This window comes from Pinus tabuliformis, chromosome 8 (genome assembly GCF_031772625.1).
Source record: "Pinus tabuliformis cultivar Carrire ecotype Pingquan chromosome 8, CPIR1, whole genome shotgun sequence".
In the NCBI taxonomy this organism is placed as follows: domain Eukaryota; kingdom Viridiplantae; phylum Streptophyta; class Pinopsida; order Pinales; family Pinaceae; genus Pinus; species Pinus tabuliformis.
Window position 1 is genome coordinate 1,022,405,370 of NC_142294.1, and position 21,006 is coordinate 1,022,426,375.

At 37.5% G+C, this 21,006-nt stretch overlaps 1 protein-coding gene across 3 annotated transcripts in view; it reads left to right on the plus strand.

The window, feature by feature from the left end:
• Positions 1-21,006, plus strand: part of LOC149238863 (lactoylglutathione lyase GLX1-like) — a 46,958-nt gene that overhangs the window by 9,623 nt on the left and 16,329 nt on the right. For all 3 annotated transcript variants that reach the window (XM_089373206.1, XM_089373208.1, XM_089373207.1), the window contains exons 6-8: positions 920-967; positions 1,122-1,229; positions 1,328-1,480. In XM_089373206.1, coding sequence (XP_089229332.1) covers positions 920-967; positions 1,122-1,229; positions 1,328-1,480 — 309 coding nt within the window. The remainder of the gene's footprint in view (positions 1-919; positions 968-1,121; positions 1,230-1,327; positions 1,481-21,006) is intronic.

The following is a 21,006-nucleotide window of genomic DNA, read 5'->3' on the forward strand; positions in this document are numbered from 1 at the left end:
TTCTGAGCAAGAATTATAATGCGGATTTCAATATAAGGAGTAGCCTCCATGTTTACCACGGGGGAAGGGCCTTTGGCGCCTCTCCTATACTGCTTTGAACGCTGAGCAGACATGCTTGGCATGAATGCGGCGTCCCGCCTACACTGTAACCACCTGAGAGCAGCGTCCCTTCGACTCTGCAACGAACTAAATGCACTGGCCTTGTGCATTAAAACTTTAAACCTTCCACCGTCCTCCGCGTACCTGGGCTGGCATGCCGTCCTGCGACCATGTGGCATGGCGTGTGCCATCTTAAAGACTAGTGTATGCACCCGCATCCGGGTACATTATGCTGAATATTCATTTAGCACTGTATATTGTTTTATTTCATGATAATACCGCCATGGCTTTTCAGCAAGAGATGCTGAAAAGAAATGCCATAATTCAGTGAAGTTAGTATTTAAATTTCATCAAGAATATATATTGTTGGTTGCCTATTCAACTATTATGCATGTTGTTCAAGACATAGAGCTTTCCTTACTTAAAAAATCCTTAAAGTAGCCACAATTGCCAGTTCCTCACCCTGCCAACCCTTATTCTAGTATGCAGATAGATTGTGAATATGGTAAGTAATTAATGCCCAAGTCTCTTTTGGATCCCAGCTCCAGTAAGATCCCCATGCTTTATTGGCCCATATTGTTCTTCCGTGGACAAACCCTTTGTCTGTATTTAGGAAAACAAATAAATAATTTTCTGTTTCTCTGTTGTTTGACAATTTCTTAGCTTGGACAACGAATCACTCTTTTCATGGTTTATTGCCAATGTTTTGCTGTTTGGATCTGATATATATTATTATATTATATAAGTTCCATTTTTCCGTATTGATGTCATTCAGAAACTGTTGTTTTGTTTCATTTTCAAATTCTTATTCTACATGCAGGCATGTGGGATGAAACTCCTGAGAAAATCAGATAAGCCTTCTTATGAGGTAATCTGAGTGTTAAGTTACATTGTTTTCTTTTGTTCAGTCTTGATGAATGAACACTACAATTGGACATCGTGAATACTATTTAAGAAATTTACTGAATTTGGTTATTAATGGCTTGATAAAGATTGTCAAAATTTGTTTCTATCACTTGCAGTATACAATAGCAATGCTGGGATATGCCAATGAGGAAGAGACAACAGTTCTCGAGCTAACATACAATTATGGTGTAAAGGAATACACCAGAGGCAATGCATATGCACAGGTAAAGAGTTGATTGCATAGACATTCTTATGCTATCTTTTCGTTTAACCTTGCCTTTTGATTTTCCATAATATAATGTTTTGGAATTTGTATTTGTAGGTTGCCATTGGCACAGATGATGTATACAAGAGTGCAGAGGCTCTTCGGGTAGTTACACAAGAACATGGAGGGAAAATAACACGGGAACCGGGGCCAATACCAGGGATCAACACTGAAATAACTTCTTTTCTTGACCCTGATGGCTGGAAAGTGGTGAGATTCCTTTCTTATGTCTGTAGCCTGTAGGCATTTCATATTCAATTGAAGTTACACCGATGACAAATAATATGCAGAATACAATAATCCTATCAAATAAAGATTACAGAAACCGACAAGTAGTTTTTTTTTTTGAATAAGTAAACAAGATTTTCTTATTAAACAACGATCACAGGTTGTGCAAAATGGAGGGTTTCATGTTCTCACCCTAAAAATTATAGAAACAATAAATGTAATGACCCGTCTACAATTACAAATAGAACGCGAATATTAGCATGCATACGTGACATCCATATGATAGCTACATATGCATGAACCACATGTATTGCACTAGTATACGTACTAGCTAATATTGGAAACTGTTTAAGTTAGGTTAATAAATCGTTTATCGAAGTAAATTGCTAACTCACCAGAATTATAAGGAGTATATTGAATGGGGTCCTTGCCATATGTATGATATTCCTTAATCAAAAGAAAATATGAAATATATGAATTATGAAGTAAATTCATTTAATTTACAATTTAATTTGATTAAAAATAAAGAAAATAAATTATTTAAATTTTAATTAAACAAAATAAAGTTAATTCTATCTAAATTAAAAGAGTCAACCTACGTATCATAAAAATTAGGACGGTGACCGACTCTAAAAGAAAGGAGGATACTAGAAGGTAAGAAACTGACACCCGAAGGATGGAGAGTCGGTGGACTTTATGCATATAAGGGAGTCGGGGGAACATTAAAAGGGGGAACGTTTCTTCTGAGTGTGGGAGTTGGAGAGAATACTGTGAAACTGAGAAATAAGCTGAAGATTTGGAAAAATTGAGCTTCAATCCTTGGAGTTTTGGGCATTGGGGCAGAGGACCTTAATTTTAAAGTGTACCGAAGAGGTTGAACCCAGATTGGCAAGGTGGATTTGGTCGGTTTGCTAATAGGATCGAATTGGGAGCAACAACTCCCAGAACTATCCAGATTCCAAACACAATATCCAAGTAAGTATTTATATGTGAATTTTGATCTCAATTCAATTCTGATTTACTTATTTAATCATAAAATTTAGAGTACAAATGTTTGATCTCTAATTAAAATGTAAAATCAGGGCTTCACATTAAAATAGCCCAGATCTTATAAGACTTCCAACATCAAATGCTGTCTCCTTTGGGGCTAGATATTACGGTTTTCTGATTATTTTTATCCTTATTTTTGTGAAGATACCTTTATTCTAATTGAATTGGCTAACACACACACAATCAAATTTTGTTTGCTCTAACAGTGCAACATAGTTGTAGGAACAGTGACCCCCCTGGTTCAGGAGGCGGATTTAAGTCCCAGACACATTTGCAATTTTGCAGGCGATCCTCGAGTGGATTCATGGTTCTGAAATTTGGAACAACAGTTCTCTCCTTTTTTCATGGTTCTTGGAAAATTGGAATTCCGATGGTTCTGTTGACCCGAATCACAATTCCAGAACAGATCCAATGCGGTTCACAACCGGTTCCGGTACAGGGTTAGACAATTATGTGGGAAAGTTTTTATTTTAATTTTTTACTTAACTAATTTTTCACTTGGGGTTCAAGATAGTTAATGTTGAGTTGGGGAAAAGAGAGGATGAGGTTAAAAGGCATTTCCCCCCTTTTCCTCATTTTCGCATCTTTGGAGAGCTTGGGAAGAGAGGGGATACCCAACTTTTGAGATTAGATTTGTTAGAGATTTGAGGAGAGCTTGGAGGAGTGAGGGAGGAGAAGCTTGGAGGAGTAAAGAAGGGCTGCCATCTACAAGAGCTGAAGAGGTAAGTGCACACCCCAATCTCCCTCATTTTCTTGTCATTCTTGTTTGTATTTTTCTTCCCATTCTTGCACATTTTATTGCAGGTTGATATCTTGGATTGTCATTCCACTTTTGGTTTTCATGGTGTTGGTGGGGAGTAGGCATAGAAGGGAAGAAGAAGAAGTGGATAGTGGTCGCACTATGAGTGGCCCACTGTATGATGAGGGGGAAGGTTTTGAAGAGGAAGGGATGAAGAGGGCATTAGAATGCAAGGGGGAAAAGCTGCATATGTAACACAAATTGAGGGGGGAGAGGTGGTGGAAGCTACAAGTTTTTGTGCGCTCATGTTTGTCATGGAGGAAAACCTTATAGTAGTTCATATACCCGTGTGATATTTTTGGGATATTGGACAGTGATGAAAAAAAGGGTCCCATAAGGATATCAGTGTGCCCTAATGGTTTCAGTGGAACAAAGGGGAAGATACATTCGATTAGAGGAGGCTGCACAAAATAAAAGCAAGAAATAAAAAATTCTGTCTAGATTTGGCTAAGTTACCAGGATTCGGATTCGGATCCGGATCCGGATCCGGATTCGGATACGGATCCGTCAGTTTTTTGAAAACCCAGGATCCGGAAACGGCAAAGAAACGGCAAGTACAAGCAAATATAAAATATTTTATAATTTTTAAAATTAAAATTTATATAAATATAAAAATAAAAACTAAATTTATACAAATATAAAAATAAAAACATATGCTAATTTTTTAATATATAATTTTTACATACAATAAATAATTATTATATATATAATTCTTAATGTATCATTTATAAATATTAATTAAACATTAATTAAATTTGTATAAAAATAAAAAATATATATATAAATTTTTAAATCTATAACTCCAATTTAATGCTTTAAAAATAATTATTAAATTAATCATAATATAATTAATGCATCATTTATAAAATATTTAAACACTAAGTTACAATTATTTATATTAAGCAAATTATTAAACTTATAGTTATTTTAGAAAAGTTACCTTTAAATTTGAAAAGGAATTAAAATTGATTAAAATATTAACTTACTTTTTGAACTTTAAAATATCTTCTAAATAAATAGGAGTTCACGTTACATGTATTAAAGTTTATAATGTCTTTAATACTATTAAACTTTAATAAATATGAGTACTTTAATAAATATGAGTTCACGTGACGTGTATTAAAGTTTATAATAAAGTTTATAATATGACTTTAATACCATTAAAGTCTATAATATGGCCAACATAGAAATAATAAATTGTCGCCACGAACTTCATTAAAGTTTCGCCACGAAATTGCATGAAGATTTATAGCGTCTTTTATTAAAATTTATAATATGTTCGACATAAAAATAGTAAATTCAACATAAAAATAATAAATTTTATGTCGCCCAGCAATTCATTAATCTATTTCTTACCATTCCATTGACTTGCGTTGAATTTCTCGTTTTGGAATTTTGTGCTCCCAATGATTTTTTACCCACGAATAGAAAATAGACGGATCTCTGCGGATCCGGATCCGAATCCGTCTCCGATCCGGGGATCCGCAGATCCAGCTATTATGCCCGACGGATCCGGTAACATAGAGATTTGGTGGTTCATCTCCTCATGGTACTTTTGCAACCTTTGATGTTGGAAGAACAATAGCAGATTTCTTGAATATTGGTGGGAGGGATGATGTGGATGGAAAAGTGGTCCGGTTTCTTTGTGCTTGTGATATGCCATTCAATGTGCTTCACTCTCCCAATTGGAATGATTTGGTTAAGGTCATCAATGAAGCCACAAAAGGATACAAGAGCCCCAACTATGAGAAAGCTGTAACTTTGTTACTAGAAAAAGCAGAGGTTCAAGGAGCTTTGACACGTTTTACAAATGAGTGGGTGGATTGTGGGGTATCTAGTATATCAGATGGTTGGACAAATGTTAAAAACCAACACCTGATAAATGTTCTTGGTGTTTCTGTTAATGGTTCAATGTTTCTTGCAAGTCATGACTCCTCTATCATTGCATCTTCTCAAAACATTGCAGATCTCCTATTGAAAACAATCAAAGATGTTGGTCCTATTAATGTGGTTCAAGTGATCACTGATAATGCAACAAATTGTAAGGGAGCAGGAAAAATCATTGAGCGTACTCATCCACACATCTTTTGGTCTAGGTGCTTGGTGCACACATTGAACCTTTTGGTGCATGATATTGCGAAGCATAAAGAATGTGGACGGATTAATCAATGTTACAAAAAAGGGAAGCAACTCATTAAATATGTGACATGGCATACACAAATAAACTACTTTTAGGGCACTTACTCTAAGTTGCAGTTGCTTAAACTTTCAAAAACTAGATTTGCAAGCCATTACCTCATCTTTAGGTGACTAGTGAAGGTGAGACAAGCTTTAATTGCTATGGTGACATGTGATTCATGGGATGAGATGAGCACTGATAGAGATGGTGCTAATATAGTCAAGGACACTGTTCTTGACAATTACTTTTTGTCACATATTATATATGTTTTGTAATTCACCAAACCAATTTATTACATGATCAAGTTTGTAGGTTTAGATCGATCAATAATTGTGGAGGTGTATGAGAAGATGGATAGCATGTTGGGGAAGATTAAAGACTTTGTTGAACCTAGAGATATCTCTTTGCACAATTATATTCATGCAGAGGTGGAAAAATGATGGGAAATGCTAAACATTCCATTGCAGGCCTTAGCATATGTTCTGACACCTCAATACTCTCATCCCTCATGGCTTTCAACACCAGTACCTGGTGGGGGGGACCAAGAGAAAACCACACCAAGATCCAGAGGTTCTATTTGGTTATATGAAAGCATTGGATAAATTATTCCTTGATGAGGAGTATGACATGCTACAGAAACAATTGAGCAACTATATCCTTGGCACTACTGCATTTGGGACCAATCATGCAATTATAGAACGAGGGAATTTGTCTTCTCTTGAGTGGTGGAACATGCATAAAGGTATGGAGGTGCTACTCCACTTCTACAATCTTTGGCAATGCGAGTGCTATCATAGGTGGTAAATGTTAATTTTCTCGAAAAAATCAATGGAAACTAAAACTGAAACCAAGTTTTACTTTCACCATGATACAAAGTTTCTTAACATTCAACATGCAGTGAAAAATACTTGAAATAAAAACACACGCACACACATAGATTTGACACCAATGTTTTACCTAGGAAACCCAAATGTAAAAACCCGCGTTCTTTGCTGTGGTCTTCTTATTGATTGTTCTTTGAGCAAATAAATCTTTTACAATTCAGTGCGTTGCTACTACAACCAACAAATAGCCTCTGAGAAAGCTCTCGTCTTCCTTCTCACTAATCTTAGATCCACCAATTGTTCTCAGCCTATCACTACTCTCGACCTTGAGAAATTGCTCTCGACCCTATGTTTTGATCTTAGCCTACTCACACAATTGTGTCTTGCTGAAACTAGTCTCGAATTGCTCCTCGAATTCTCGATCTTTGCTCCTCAACCAATGCGTTATTCCATTAACAAAGCATCACGAATCTCTGTGCCTTTGTCCCTTTCTTGCCTTAATAGACTTTCAATGCATGCAAGGAGGCCAAGTTCGAATAGCTGTTCACACAAGTGCAATGAGTTCCTTTTGCCAGTTAATACGAGTAAGTCTTAGTTACACTTGGACTAGCACTTAGTTAATTGGCTTGAGTTTCTCCTTGATTATCTTTAGTTGTGACTCGAGTTAACTAAGGACTTAACTCGTCCTCTCTTCACTTGTCTTTGAAGTCTTAACTTGTTTTAACTGAACTTGTCTCTGCAGTCCTAACATGCCCTAACTGGACTTGTCTCTGCCACCTCTTCCTGTAGTCTAATTGAAGAAAACTCCAACGAATTGAAAATTCAACACTATGCATGCAATCTTATTGATGACCATTCCAATGAACTGAAAATCAACTCATCACATTGAAGTCTATCTCATGAATTAGCATTCATGCTAGAGAAAGACAATTCAAAGTCTTTACTGGCTAAGGCTCAAGCGAGAAGACCTCCCTTTGCTACATTTTTAATAGTGAGCACTTCTTCCATAGAGAGTTTTTGGAGCACTTATAGTTTCATCCATAATGTTAAAAGGAACAAGTTAACTATAGGTTGGGCAAAGAGCTTGGTTTATGCTCATTACAACTTGCGATTGTTGTTCCGTTACTGTGAGGAGGCAAAGAATAATAAAGACTTGCTTTGGGACAAAATTCCAAAGGAGGCTGATTTTGAGGATGGAGTGGTGCAATTAGAGCAATTGGAGGATGCTCTTATTTAGGATGATGATGATCGATATGAGACAACACCCCCATCTGGTGCCATGGTCATTGGGTTCTATTCTTCAAGAACAACAGCAGGGGCTTCAACTTCAACAGTTCGACAACTTCCACAACCACCATCTTCTTCACTGCCATCATGTCGAGGCTCACGTAATGATAATGGTGTAAGGAGGAGAGATTAGTAGATATATTCACAGTTCACTACCTTTGTCATAGTCTAAACTCTATAAATGATAGATTAGACTCTAGAGTGTAGACTTTAGTGTTGTGAATTTGAACTTTTGAGTCTTACTCCTAGTTCAGTGTGTAGTTGGTGGTGATCAGGTGGCCTATTTTGTAAACATTATTATTTGGTCATGGCTCATGTTGACAGTTGCTCACTTGCTAGATAAGTTATTCGATTGTTTTATGATTTTATCTTCAAAACGTCTACTTTCTATTATATGCTTAAGATTTTGGTACTTTCTACCTTTTTCAATCTAGGACATGCTTAAAAATTTGATGCATGTTTCTAATGGCTAGAGTCTAGATTGTTGATGCTTGAATAATTAATCGTTGATGTACAATGGATGCCATATCTATCTTGATCTATATACAAATACACATGTTTTCATATCTTTGACAACTAATTTGGTATTTTAGAAGTTTTTTTGAATAAAAATGCAAAAAAATATTGTTAAGATTTGGTATGTTCTATGCTAGAGCAATTTTTTTAAAAATTTCACAGTTAGCAATCACATCAGTATTACGATAAACTGCAGATAGAACATAAATATAATATGCAGAAGACAAGCCAAGACAAGAGGACACAAGATATGGCGCGAGCCAACGACAAACCCCACAATGTGTGGGGAAACCCTTGATCAATTCTTCCTTTATCTTCAAAGTTTAGCAGAGAAAGAGAGAGAGAGTACATTTACAACAGAAGTCAACACTTTGACTTGTCTAGATCTGAGCATAGATCATCTTCTATAACGATGAGATCAGTTGAAGACATTCTGCTTCAACTGATCCTCCAGGGTGACTCCTTCACCTATCATCATCCTACATCAGGTTCTCAAGCTACGCCACTGCATACTGCATCATGCTGCACTAATCATGATTATCATGCTGCTCATGATCTCATACATCACGCTGCCCATCCATCATGCTGTCCATGATCTACATCATACAGCCCATACATCATGCTGTCCATAATCATACTGCACTGTGTTGTACTTCATCACTGATATCTTCAGTACTGCTGTTATCATCATTGCTGCACCATGACGGTCCCTGAAATTACCTTAGAGGAAATCTAGATCATGACTTTGTCACTGATCATCACAACTTCTCATTGACTGCGTTAATATGTTGAGATATGCAGAGAATGTAACTATGACTGTCATTATCAAAGCAGCACATGGCATTACTTGAAACCCTCATCATAGCTTTTCATTGACTGTGAATTGACTGTGTATCTATACATGGTGCGGATCTGCTCCTCTCAAGGACAGGTCTCCTTTAGCTACAGGTCTCCTTTCCAGACCTCCTCACAAGAAATGACTACGGCTAGGCTTCGTGACCATTACTGCGACTTTACAACCATGACTGTGGCTTCGTGCATTGGTTGTGGCTTCATATATTCACTGCGGCTTCGTGCATTGACTACGGCTTTGTATTTGCTGTGGTTTCATATATAGACTGCGTTTTGTATGTCACCATGTACAGCGTTTGCCATGTTTCGATGACTGCATTTGCATGTCTTCTATACAACGTATGAGAGCAGCGTCTTCATATACAGCGTGAGACAGTGTAACATATGCAACGTTTGAGGTCTTCCATGTATAGTATCAGTAATTGACTGCGTTGCTTTGCTTCATTACGCTAGTGAGACAGCGTATACATATACAGTGTTGAGGTCTTCCATGTACAGTATAAGTTTCTATGCCTGCGTATTAATTTCTATGCCCAGCGTATTCATTTGCCATACTGTAATATATCATTTCCACGCTGTAATATGTCTTTGCCACGCTTTAATATGTTATTTCCACGACCTGTGCATCCAGTGTATTAGGCCTGATGTTACTGCGGCTAGGTGTCTTCCATGATCAACGTATATGTTGTCACCTTGACTACGTATCAATCCTGCGTAAAGAACAGTATATATGAACAGCGTAGATATCTACATTGCCTGCTCATCGTATAGTGTTTCCAAAACTGTGCATACATTGTCCTCATGACAGCGTATACTGCGTGGATGTCTAACTGCGTAAGGTTTCCCTCTTGTGCATATATTGCTGGGCATTTCAGCGTATTAGAGTCTTCTTAATGCGGATAGGGCCTTTCCTTTGGATGCGTATGAGTCCTCCTTTACTGCAGCCAGATCTCTGCAGCTAGGGTAACGTACAGCAGCTAGGGCATCACTTGAAGACCAGCGTATCACTCATGGTGTCTCTCTCCTTCACCAAAAACCCAGACGTGGAGAGGAGGAGACTACTCATGAAGGTGTGTTTAAATGACATAAAATCCTCATCTATTTATACTAAAAATGTAGAGGTTGAATAGACACGTCGGTTGGGCTTCTAGAGCCTACATATGTGCTGGTCGGCTTGATAATAATTACAAACAAAATAAATTCATATCTCCATAAATACTTATCGGAATCGGATGATCTTTGGATCAATCCTACACCTCTCGACGAGAGGGATCCAATAAAAATATCAGTTGCCAGAAATAAGTCAACCCACATGGAGTTTGGCCCTAGGCTTAAGATTTTGGTACTTTCTACCTTTTTTAATCTAGGACATGCTTAAAAATTTGATGTATGTTTCTAATGGCTAGAGTCTAGATTGTTGATGCTTGAATAATTAATCATTGATGTACAATGGATGCCATATCTATCTTGATCTATATACAAATACACATGTTTTCATATCTTCGACCACTAATTTGGTATTTTAAAGTTTTTTTGAATAAAAATGCAAAAAAATATACTACTACACACACATGCTTTCGAGATACTTTGCTTTTGACGATTTTTGGAAAATGATGCTTTCGATGCTTCACTTCCAAAAAATGCTACTATTTCGTGCAACATTGCAATGCAATTTTGATTGAAAAACATAATTGTTACCACATAATGAAATGGTAATCTAATGAATTGCAATGGAGATGAAAGGCTCTATAAATAGAGATTACAAGACAATGTTTCTAAAAAGAAACAATCGCTAACTGAAAAAAGAAAAGGAAATAGAGATTACAAGATGTTTCTAAAAAGAAATAACCGTTAACTAAAAGAAAAAATGAAACTATCTAAACTAACTAAAGATTCCTAAATGACCATTAAATAATAAATATGACAATATTACTTTAATACAAAAGATAAACATTGTTGTTTCTTCTGCCCCTCGCCTTTTCCAGATTTCACCTTATCTTGATTTGAACGTGGTATGTAAGCATGTCTTGGTGTCAAAAACTAGTTTATGATAAGCAAATTGTGCACTCATGAATTTAATTTAAACTTCTAGATGCCACCATAGGAGTAGCCATGGGCTTACAGTCCATCATTTGTTAACCCTTCAAAATCTCATTTGCACTTTGCTTCACTTCGTGGCCCATGAAATGATGCATCAAGCCAATGCCCTTCATATCTATTTCTCTAGATAACTTTGCCTTGCACCATTCTACGAGTTTTTCTAAAATTCTTATTAGTATAGGATCATCTTCATATAGGACTAATTGGAATTTACATGTGTTGTAGAGAAACCCAAACTGAAAAAATACTCGTCGAACTTGGAGTACCATGCATTTGGTGCTTACCTCAACCCATAAAGGGTCTTTTTCACCCTACAAAGATGGGTTTAATATCAACCAAAAACTATTGCTAAAGACAAAGATTTTGATGGAAGCATACATGGCAAGAGGAGCAAAAGTCTCCTTGTGGTCAACTCCCTCTTTTTAGAAGAACTGTTTAGCCACAAATCAAGCTTTGAACTTCTTTATGTTGCCATCTTTTGCAAGCCTAACCTTGTAGAGCCATGTAGAGTCAATCATTGGCTTCCCCTTTGGTCTAGGCACAATTTCCCACATCATTATTCATGAGGGAGTTGTAGTCCATCATGGCATTTGGAATGTCCCAAGGGCATTATTTGCCCTTAGTAGGAGCTAGGGATAGTAGGGGTGGGTGCCATGTGGCAGGTGATGACTTCATGGTTTATTAGTTAAAACTTTGGGAAGCCATAAATTTTGATTTCAGAGCTCGGTTGGGATAAAATTTTATATTGCCGGAATCGTCTTGACGAGATGAACACAATGGTGTCACCTGTTTTGGGTTTTGAAGAGTTCGAAAAAGGGCAAAATTGTTAGACCCCATTTCCATAATAAAACATTGAGAGTTAGGTCAGAATAGTAACTCCCTCCTCCTACCTTTAGTAGGGGCTAGGGATAGTTAGGGGTATGTTACATTAGGGTTCTATTTATCTAGGGCTCCCACTCAAAAAAGATTATACAACACGTAATGCACTTGCAATATTTATTCAACCATAGGTATCATTGAATAACATAACGATTTACAATAGTAATAAAGATCCTCAACTACAATATGATTCTTCAACAAACACCATAAGTAGGGCTAATTGCCCAAAGAACCAGATATCCACCAGTGTAGTTTAGATTGTATTGTCAATATTCAATAAACCAACAAACAATTGTAATCCACACTAATCTATTCAAGTTTGTGGTTACTAATTTAACATCTTCATTTTCTATACTACTACTTATCTGGGCTGCTTTCCCTTGCTCATGTTGAGAAATCAATGCGCTTATATGTTAGGGTTGGTTTCTCCTAGCATGGTAATTATTTGTGAATTTGTTGGCTTATTATTTCTTTTAATATGTTTTTTTCATCAAACAATTACTAAAAACATAAAGATGAAGATCATAGAAAAACAACGAACACAAGATATAGGCTCCAAGCCAGGGAAAAACCCCTTTAAGGGGGGAACCCAAAAAATCTCTTCTTCTTATAGAATTAGGTCAAAATGAGGAATCCAAGACTCAAATACATCCTCCAAGAAGGCAAGTCAAGCCCTCCAAATTCCACAGAAAATTTCAAGCCTTTTGTAGCCCAAAAAATTCGCACTGTATCACATCTTTTGTAGCCCAGGAAGCTCACACTTTTTAGATCATCCCTCATAGAAATTTGCACTTATTTTCAGATGTATAACTGCAAGACCTCACACTCCTTCACAAAGATGTAACCTCGTATCCCTTTATGCCTCATAACTTGTCACAAAGAAGCACAAAATTTCTTACCAATTGGAGGAGGACACATGCCTATATATAGTTGTTCTCACATGTGAAAAGACACAACTTTTCATTGAGCCAACATGACATTAGAAGGGTTGACTTGACTTTTTGAGGTAAATTTACCCAAATTACATTTTTCAAAAATTCTTTTTCCTTTTTCTTTACAATAGGCCCTGTTACCACCCAAACTAGCAGGGGACCTAAGGGGGATCCCTAAAGGGCAAATGCTAGAACAAGGGCAACAAATGGAGACTTAGCCCACTGTCACCTCAGATAAGGCTCCCTTTTATTTACAGACTTTCACCGATGGAAGGAGATTTGGTAGATTATGGAGTCACTGATGAAGGATAAGTCAATGAAAGGATGTGGAGTGACCCAAATAATACCTTTCCCGGAAGAGTTAGAAAGATAAAGCTTGCTTGCTTTCTAAGTAAGGTACAATGTCTTCTAGGGAAAGGAAGGGAGGATTTGAGGTTTAGGTTTATGGGATATGACTTGTGAAGGAACTTTCCACTCCCTAAAATCCTTGTTAGAATTGGTATCCCAGATGGTTCTTGAAGAATGATCTTTCAAAGGAGCGGGACCATATGAGGCCAAGTGGACCCGGTCTAGCGTATGAGAAAAGTATGTATCAACCAATTGTATTCTTACCTTAGACAAGGTGGGGGAAAGGATCAAAGAAAGAATTTCACTTTGAAGATGTTGTTTTGACCCTATGAGGTACTAGCCTTGGGGATGGCAGGGCAAATTTTGATCCTGGAGTTAGGGCTTGGCTTTTCTCTTAACTCCTCCGTCAGAATGGCTTCAAAATTGGAGGAGAGCTAGAGAAAAGGCCAGCGCAGGATATCCCATAAGATCAGTTTTTTTTTGATGGCTAGCTTGTCGAGAAATTGATGCCCTAGGTACCCCAACTTGGCTAGACTTGGAAGGAGGTTAAAGAATATGAGTTTTAGTGACCACCCTTGGTAGATTAGTGCTTTAATTTTTGGGAGAATGGAGTCTATGATGAATATGAGTAGGATTTCTTGGTTACCAATCAAGGAGGCCTCAAGATCACTTCGCTTACCTTCTAGGTAAAGAAGAAGCAATCTTGCAGCTTTTATACTTTGATGTGCAAAAGGAATTTCTTATCAAGGTCAAATTCTTTGATAGGATTACCCCTAGGAGATTTTGCTCATATTACATGGCCCATACATTGAGAGATGTTAAAATAGAGACAAATTCTACTTTTAAGCAGTAAATGCATGCAACAATTAGCCCTAGAACAACGAAAATCCCATTTCAACGTATATGATAAAGTAAATGAGAATAACATTAAAAGGCATGTACTTACATGTAACAAAGTATATCCAACCATTCAAAATTGTCAAGAGAGAAGCTCCAAGAAAAGATAGACCAATATCCACATATCAAAATTCATCCATAAAGCTCCAATTCATCTTGTAGAAAAAGTGCGAAAATCTCAAGAGAGATAAAAGATCCAAACCAAAGTGATGATAAGAAATGAACTCATCTCACTTGTATTTATACACAACTTAGGAGTTCGAATTAACCTCCTTGGTCTACATAAGCCCCAAAAATAAAATAATGTTCTAATAATTCAACTTTTAGTGACAAGCCCACCAAACTAGCTCATGAATGAAAAAGTAAGCCTCTCAAGAGGTCGAATAATAATCTATGCATGTCGTAGGGCCCTCTAAGAGGGCTAATGAGGTCCATGGGTGCCGCAATTAAGAATAGGACCCTCAAAAGCAATGGACAAGGGGTTGGCCCCTTATACCTGTGTTGCTCCAAATGACATGTGGGGGCACACATGTGTCCTCATGGGTCTCCAAACAAATCAAAGATGCCTGCAGATCACTTACAAGGGCTAGGATGATGGTGTAGGTGATGCCACATCATCGTGCAAGTCTTGGATCATCCGCCAAGTGTATGGTGTAGATCTGGGGCCACCTGGGCATGATGGATTAGGTGCATCCTCCTCATCCAATAAGTGAAGCACGAGCAATCTTTGAAGGGCTATGGGGATCCATGGAGTGCAATTTGCTGCTATGGAGGCCCAAGGCTTTCAACGCTCACCCTACATGTGCCAATGTTGCCCTTTGGAGGATTAGGACCTTGTATAGGGAGACCAAACCCAAGATGGAAACCATCTGCAATCCTGTATAAGATCCAATGCGCCCCCTAGCCTTCCAATACAACAAGTCATTAGAGAAATTGAGTAAATGAAATTACCTAATCATGGACCATAGGTGGGGACTTCTTAATGGCCTGCCCTTCCATAATTGGCTTCGGGATGTGCCAATGTCTCCTAAACTTTAAATGGGGTTAACCAATAATCCTATTAGGTGGTTTCTAACTTTCTACTTCTAAAGGAGATAATATAGTCAAGGTAAGTCCTTCAAAAGGTGGTGGCATGTGACAGATAGGTGAATGAAGTAGGGAATGAGAAGGGGCATCCTTAGGTCACATGCTGGGGTACAAGAGTAACCAATAAGAGGGAAGCCCACACTTGGGTTCATAATGTGTAGGAGGGAGCAATCGTGGTACATGAGGTGCCCTGACCTTGATTTTTCCACCCTTCTTTTTATGCCTTTTGCCTTTTTATGTTTTTCTTTGATTAATTACTCGAGGTTGAAGGGGTTAGAGCATGATGTATAATATATAGCAGTGAATTCCCCCTTTTAAAGTGTGGCCGTTCATTACCCACCAGGGGTTGGGATAGTCATGGGTTCCTATATGATGGAGAAGGCTCAAAGAACTTGTTGGAACCAGGGTGATGGCCATGATGATGGGGTAGAACTCATGTATTGGCTTTTGCCTATGTGCTAAATGTATTTGCCCTGGCCATCTTTTGCATTTTGTGGTACATTCTAATGTTGGATGTGGCCATATATGTTTTTATCTTTCTTTTCAACTGCATCAACCTCTGGGCTTCATTCCAAGCCATGACCCAAGGTGTGGGCAAAGGGGAAGGCTCAAGCTAACCCTATGTGGACCCAATGGAGGAATGTGGACTTAGGCGTGAGAAATGATGAATGGGGTAATAATGAATGGAAAGAGGGTGGTAATATAAGCGGATAAGGGAGTGGGACCACGTAACCAAAATCAGGGTTTCCCGTGAAATACCATCACCAGAACCAAATGGCTAGTAAAAGAGATCCAACGGGACTAGAATCCAAGTTTAATTCTTAAAAGGGGTCAAGGGGACAAAAACACAGACCTAGCCCATTCTTCTTGCCGAATTCCTCATTAATCATGTCTAGAAGTGTCCATGATAAGCAAACTGCAATACTCAATTTCCAAATGACAAGGCATACCTTTAGATTTGGGAGGGCCATCTTCAAACATATGATCATGGCAGATGGGCGAGGGACCACATGGCTGGCTCAGGTGGTGGAGAAAACGACACAATGAGCTATTTGGTGGCTACAAGGGGCTGCCGGCTGAGGACCATCCTGGATAATTTTTTTTCTCCTAGGGATATTACCCACAAAATGGTGGGTAACAGGTCCAAATAGGACTGACTCTGACTCAACAAATCATAGAAGCATGAAGAACATACTTATCTAATAAGATAATAAAATTCTTTTTCTTCTTTTTGCTTTTTACATAAAATTCATAATGATACAAGTACAATGATAGTTATGAAGAGTAAACCTAGTTACCCTTTTTCAACACTCCCTCTTAACTAGGGAGGTATTCATAATTACATAATTGGTACAAGGATACTCTCAAATTGAAATATTCTCATAAGAAGAGTCAGATTGATAAGCCATCTTTAAGCATCAACATTATAACCAACATTGTCAGATAGCAATATAGCAAGGCCTTGACTAACAAACTCTATCTCTCCACTAGATTAGAGCACAATGTTGGGAGGCATACATATGGACACCACCATCTCCTCTTAAGGCACATACCCCATCTGAATGTTCACTAGGTATGTCATTCTAGGACTATTCTCATCTTGGATTCTCAATTCTCAAAGAATATCGGTCCTCTTCAACAACTCTTATCTTGGATACCCTGTCCAATCCTCAAGGAGTGTCAGTCCACAGGACTACTACCTATCTTGGATTCGAAATCCTTAAGGAGTATCAGACCCAAAAGCTTATCCAATCCTTCATTCTCCCTACCAGTGCCTTCACTAAACGTACAACTATTATGGCACATGGAGAACACAGTGTCCCACATTACTTCCTCTCAACCAGGAGGAGATTCTTAGCTTGTTTCATACTTCATCAATACATCAAATACTTGTTTTTTCATGGAGATATAGTTGTAGTGTAGGGCTCCTTTCTCGCATTGAATCATACTTGAGCTTTGATCTTCTTGGATGTCAAACAATTTAGGGAGCCAAACCTTTCACAGTCTCTCTTCATGACAAGGTTTCTCGGCTCCTTAACAAACATCATATCATATCGAAGTACGAGCTTCTTGGATCTTGTTAATCATCAAACAATATTGTTATCGAATAGTTCATCTGTCATCTTCAAGGAGCCAAACTTCCTTACAACTGCTAGCACATGCCTTCTTTCTTCATAATAGTGTTCTGCCTCGTGTTTTTTAATAAGTCATATCAATTTCAAATATGAATTTTGCCCTTATGCTCTTCCAAGCCATCAATAGGTGCTATTGACACAATCCATATGTTCCATGATCATACAACACAACAAATCACAATGGCCTCAAGTCAAGGTGTCAAAATTTGCTACTTGCTCCGTCTGAGGTCAACATTCCTTTGTATGATCTATCTCATATCGTAACAAAGTTCTGCTTCATGCTCTTTAGCTTTTAATCATCAATCTGGAACGAACCAAACTTCAATATCGTAATCATCAAGGTCTTTACAACTCCCTTTTTGCTTTTGAGGTAAGTAATCTTCTAGGCATATAATAATCTTCTTTGATGCATACATCAAATTGCTCTTTCCTTTACAGTCTTCATGCTCTGCCACGTTCCTTCAAAACTTTCATCTGCTTACTCAAGCTTTAGATTGAACTTGCCTTGACCTGTAACTTTGGTTAGATTACTTATGAAAGAACAAGTAGACAGAATATAAAGACAATAGCATTAGTAATAATCAAGAAGATGTTAAATACTTATCTCTGGGGGAAGGTTGACTCCCCGTTAATCTTGGACTCTTTTTCATAAAACCTTGTCTTTACATCAACATGATATAAACCCTCACACACATATATCGTATTAACGCTGGATTTCCATCGATCCTTATAGTGATCGATGGTCGATCAACAATCCTGCAACATGGAATTTCACTTATTCAACACAGACACAGATTCATCTACCAACCTTACCCAATCAGAGAATCGACATGTCATACATATATGACAGTTTATTTGATTGTCAAACTCCTAACTTGATTTCACCTTCTTACTCTGCATAAAACAAAGTTCTCCTTCATGGATGTGACTCGATCTTCGTGGAAAGACAAGATACCTCCTTCAATGCTGTAAAGAAATTACCCATACACACTCCAAATTCTTGAAACACTTTACACTGCTCCAATCACTAAGAGATCTCGTAATAGCTGGTCAAATTTCATGACCTCTGCAAATACCTTCTGCGTTGATAACTTCAGCTCAACATCACAGGCTTCTTCAATGCATATTTTCAGATCTAAAGATTCGACTTATTACAATGGTCTTTTAAAATGATAGAATTGCTTCAACACAGAACATTAAAGGAGCTAATCTCTTATCCAAGACTTCAACAGGAATTCAATCAATCAACAATCATCCAAGATGAAATAACATAATGAAAACTTTCTTTCATTAATCAAACTATATACATAAAATGCTTGGCCCGATTTCTACATTTGAAATGGCCCTCACACATTTCCTCACACCCATCTCTATCTTTTTCCTCTATCGCTACTTCTCCCTATCCTCTCTATCCTATCTATCCTCATACGTAGGCTTACATTTATAGAATTAATTACATAGTTATGGATTATTCTACATCCATGATTTTCTCTATAGATCACTCAACTAAATCCCTAAAATATCTTATCCCTCTTTTGACTCAACTAATTTCTATTCAAGGAGCTCATAATCCCTAACATATCTATACAACCCAACTCCTCTCATATTCTCAATTATAAGAGAATATTTACAATAAACCACACACTCAGATTTTTCTCTTAAAATGTACATAATTTATAAAATAATTAAGAAAAACATCACCCCCTAAATCAACCAAATAAACAATGACATTTGAGCAGGATGCTCCTGCATCAGACTCCCCATGTAGAAAAGATTCCATAGACTCCTGTCTATGAGGTCTGTCACTTTTCTGTAATAATGCGACAGCCACAAGTCTTAGTGACTTGCTACCTCCAGGATTCCAAACTCTGTTTTGCCACCGGTCCTTTAAAGTATCAACTCCATTCTGTAATTTTGCACAGAATTCCCAAAATAGTATTTTTAGAGAATTATTGAACATGATTCTCGACTTTCCATGCCACACCATCTTTACCTCTGGAAATATAGACTTGTGAATTGCAAGTGGAAACTCGAATACCCACTTTTTTGGTCTCCGAATTTTGAATGGGTTTCGAACTAGCTTTACATCAGCATTTTAGCTTTATCAGTTGACTCGATAGTGTTGAAATTAATAAGAGCTAAATCTGAAAGCTCACCATCACCAGCATCACTCACTCTGTCCTCTGGATTCCGTCGGTTTTTACATCAATCACTTCCTCCAATTCCTCGGAGTAATTCCTCTTTGTCAATTACATCAATACAATTGATGTTTTCTATAGTGTCTTCTCCTCCTTCCGTTGCAATTTCTCTGGTCTTATCTTCTTCGGCCTCTGGCTCTTTGTCTGCTGCTTCCTTCTCCAATTGCGCTGGACACTCAACTTTCTGTAATGAAGAATAATCAAAAACTTCTTCTTGATCACAACTATAGTCATTGACTGTCCCTATAGTAACAAATTTCTCATCCGATATTGTACCTGCATTCATCATTAGTTTTTAAAATACAAGACCTTTCGCCCTCTTTTGATGCTTCAAGCACCAATCTCCCATCATAGACCTTGTGGATTTCAGCAGATCCTCTTTGTTGTGACTCCATTCCTTTGAGTCTCTCCTTCTCTAACAAATCAATATGAATTTGTTCAAGTTCTCTGAACTCGTTTATTAGCTTGCCATTCCACTTCTGTTGCAATAGCTTCCACTTGACCCGTTTCTTCATTCTCCATCTGTATCTTCAGTCTTCATTTGTCTTTCTTTGTAGCCACTCCATTAATATATCTACTTCTGCTCTCATTACTGCTAGACTAATCTCACGCTCTTCATTCTGCTGCCAATTGCTATACTCCCACAATCTAATGCCTTCCTCAAATTTACTCTCATGTTGTTGATCATCTCTTTTAAATTGCTGGTTTCTTCCATCTTTATCCTGCTGGATTAATACTTCTGTTTCCTTCATGTCTCTAAGGACATAACTTTCTTGCTGCTCTTGATCTTTCATCTCATCTTCAAATAATCTCTGCTCAATTTCTCTGATTTCAACATCATATTTATTAATGTTGTCTTCTATACCTATAGCCACATTATTAATTGAAGAGTCAAAACATTCACTTAACTCTATAAACGTTAGAGACATTTCATCCTTATCATGCATGGTAATCGCAATCTCTTCTTTATCAGGTTCTGAAAGCTTCGTTTCTCCTTCAGGTTCCTTGAGCAATCTTTCCAAGAACTCTATTTCCATGTGAAATCTTTCCAGCATTTCATCACAACCTTCATTCTTTTTCTGGCAATCCTCCTGAGTTATCCTGTTTTCTCTACCATCACATTGCAAAATTCTTTCATCAATTTCATTAAACAAATTAATTTGTTTACCTCCTTGGAATACCACTACGAAATTTTCATTATGCTTTTGGTCCATAACAATTTCAACTGACTATCTTACACCAAACAGAAATTCATCTATGAATTCTTTCTGCTGCAATAAATCAACACCTTCCTCCTTTAAAAGGCATTCTCCATCATACTTCACCTCAAGAGCTTTATTCATCTTTGTGACAGTTTCACCAAACTGTCCATCATCTTCTGCACATCCTGCAAACACACACAAACTATGAGATTTAAAAACACAAG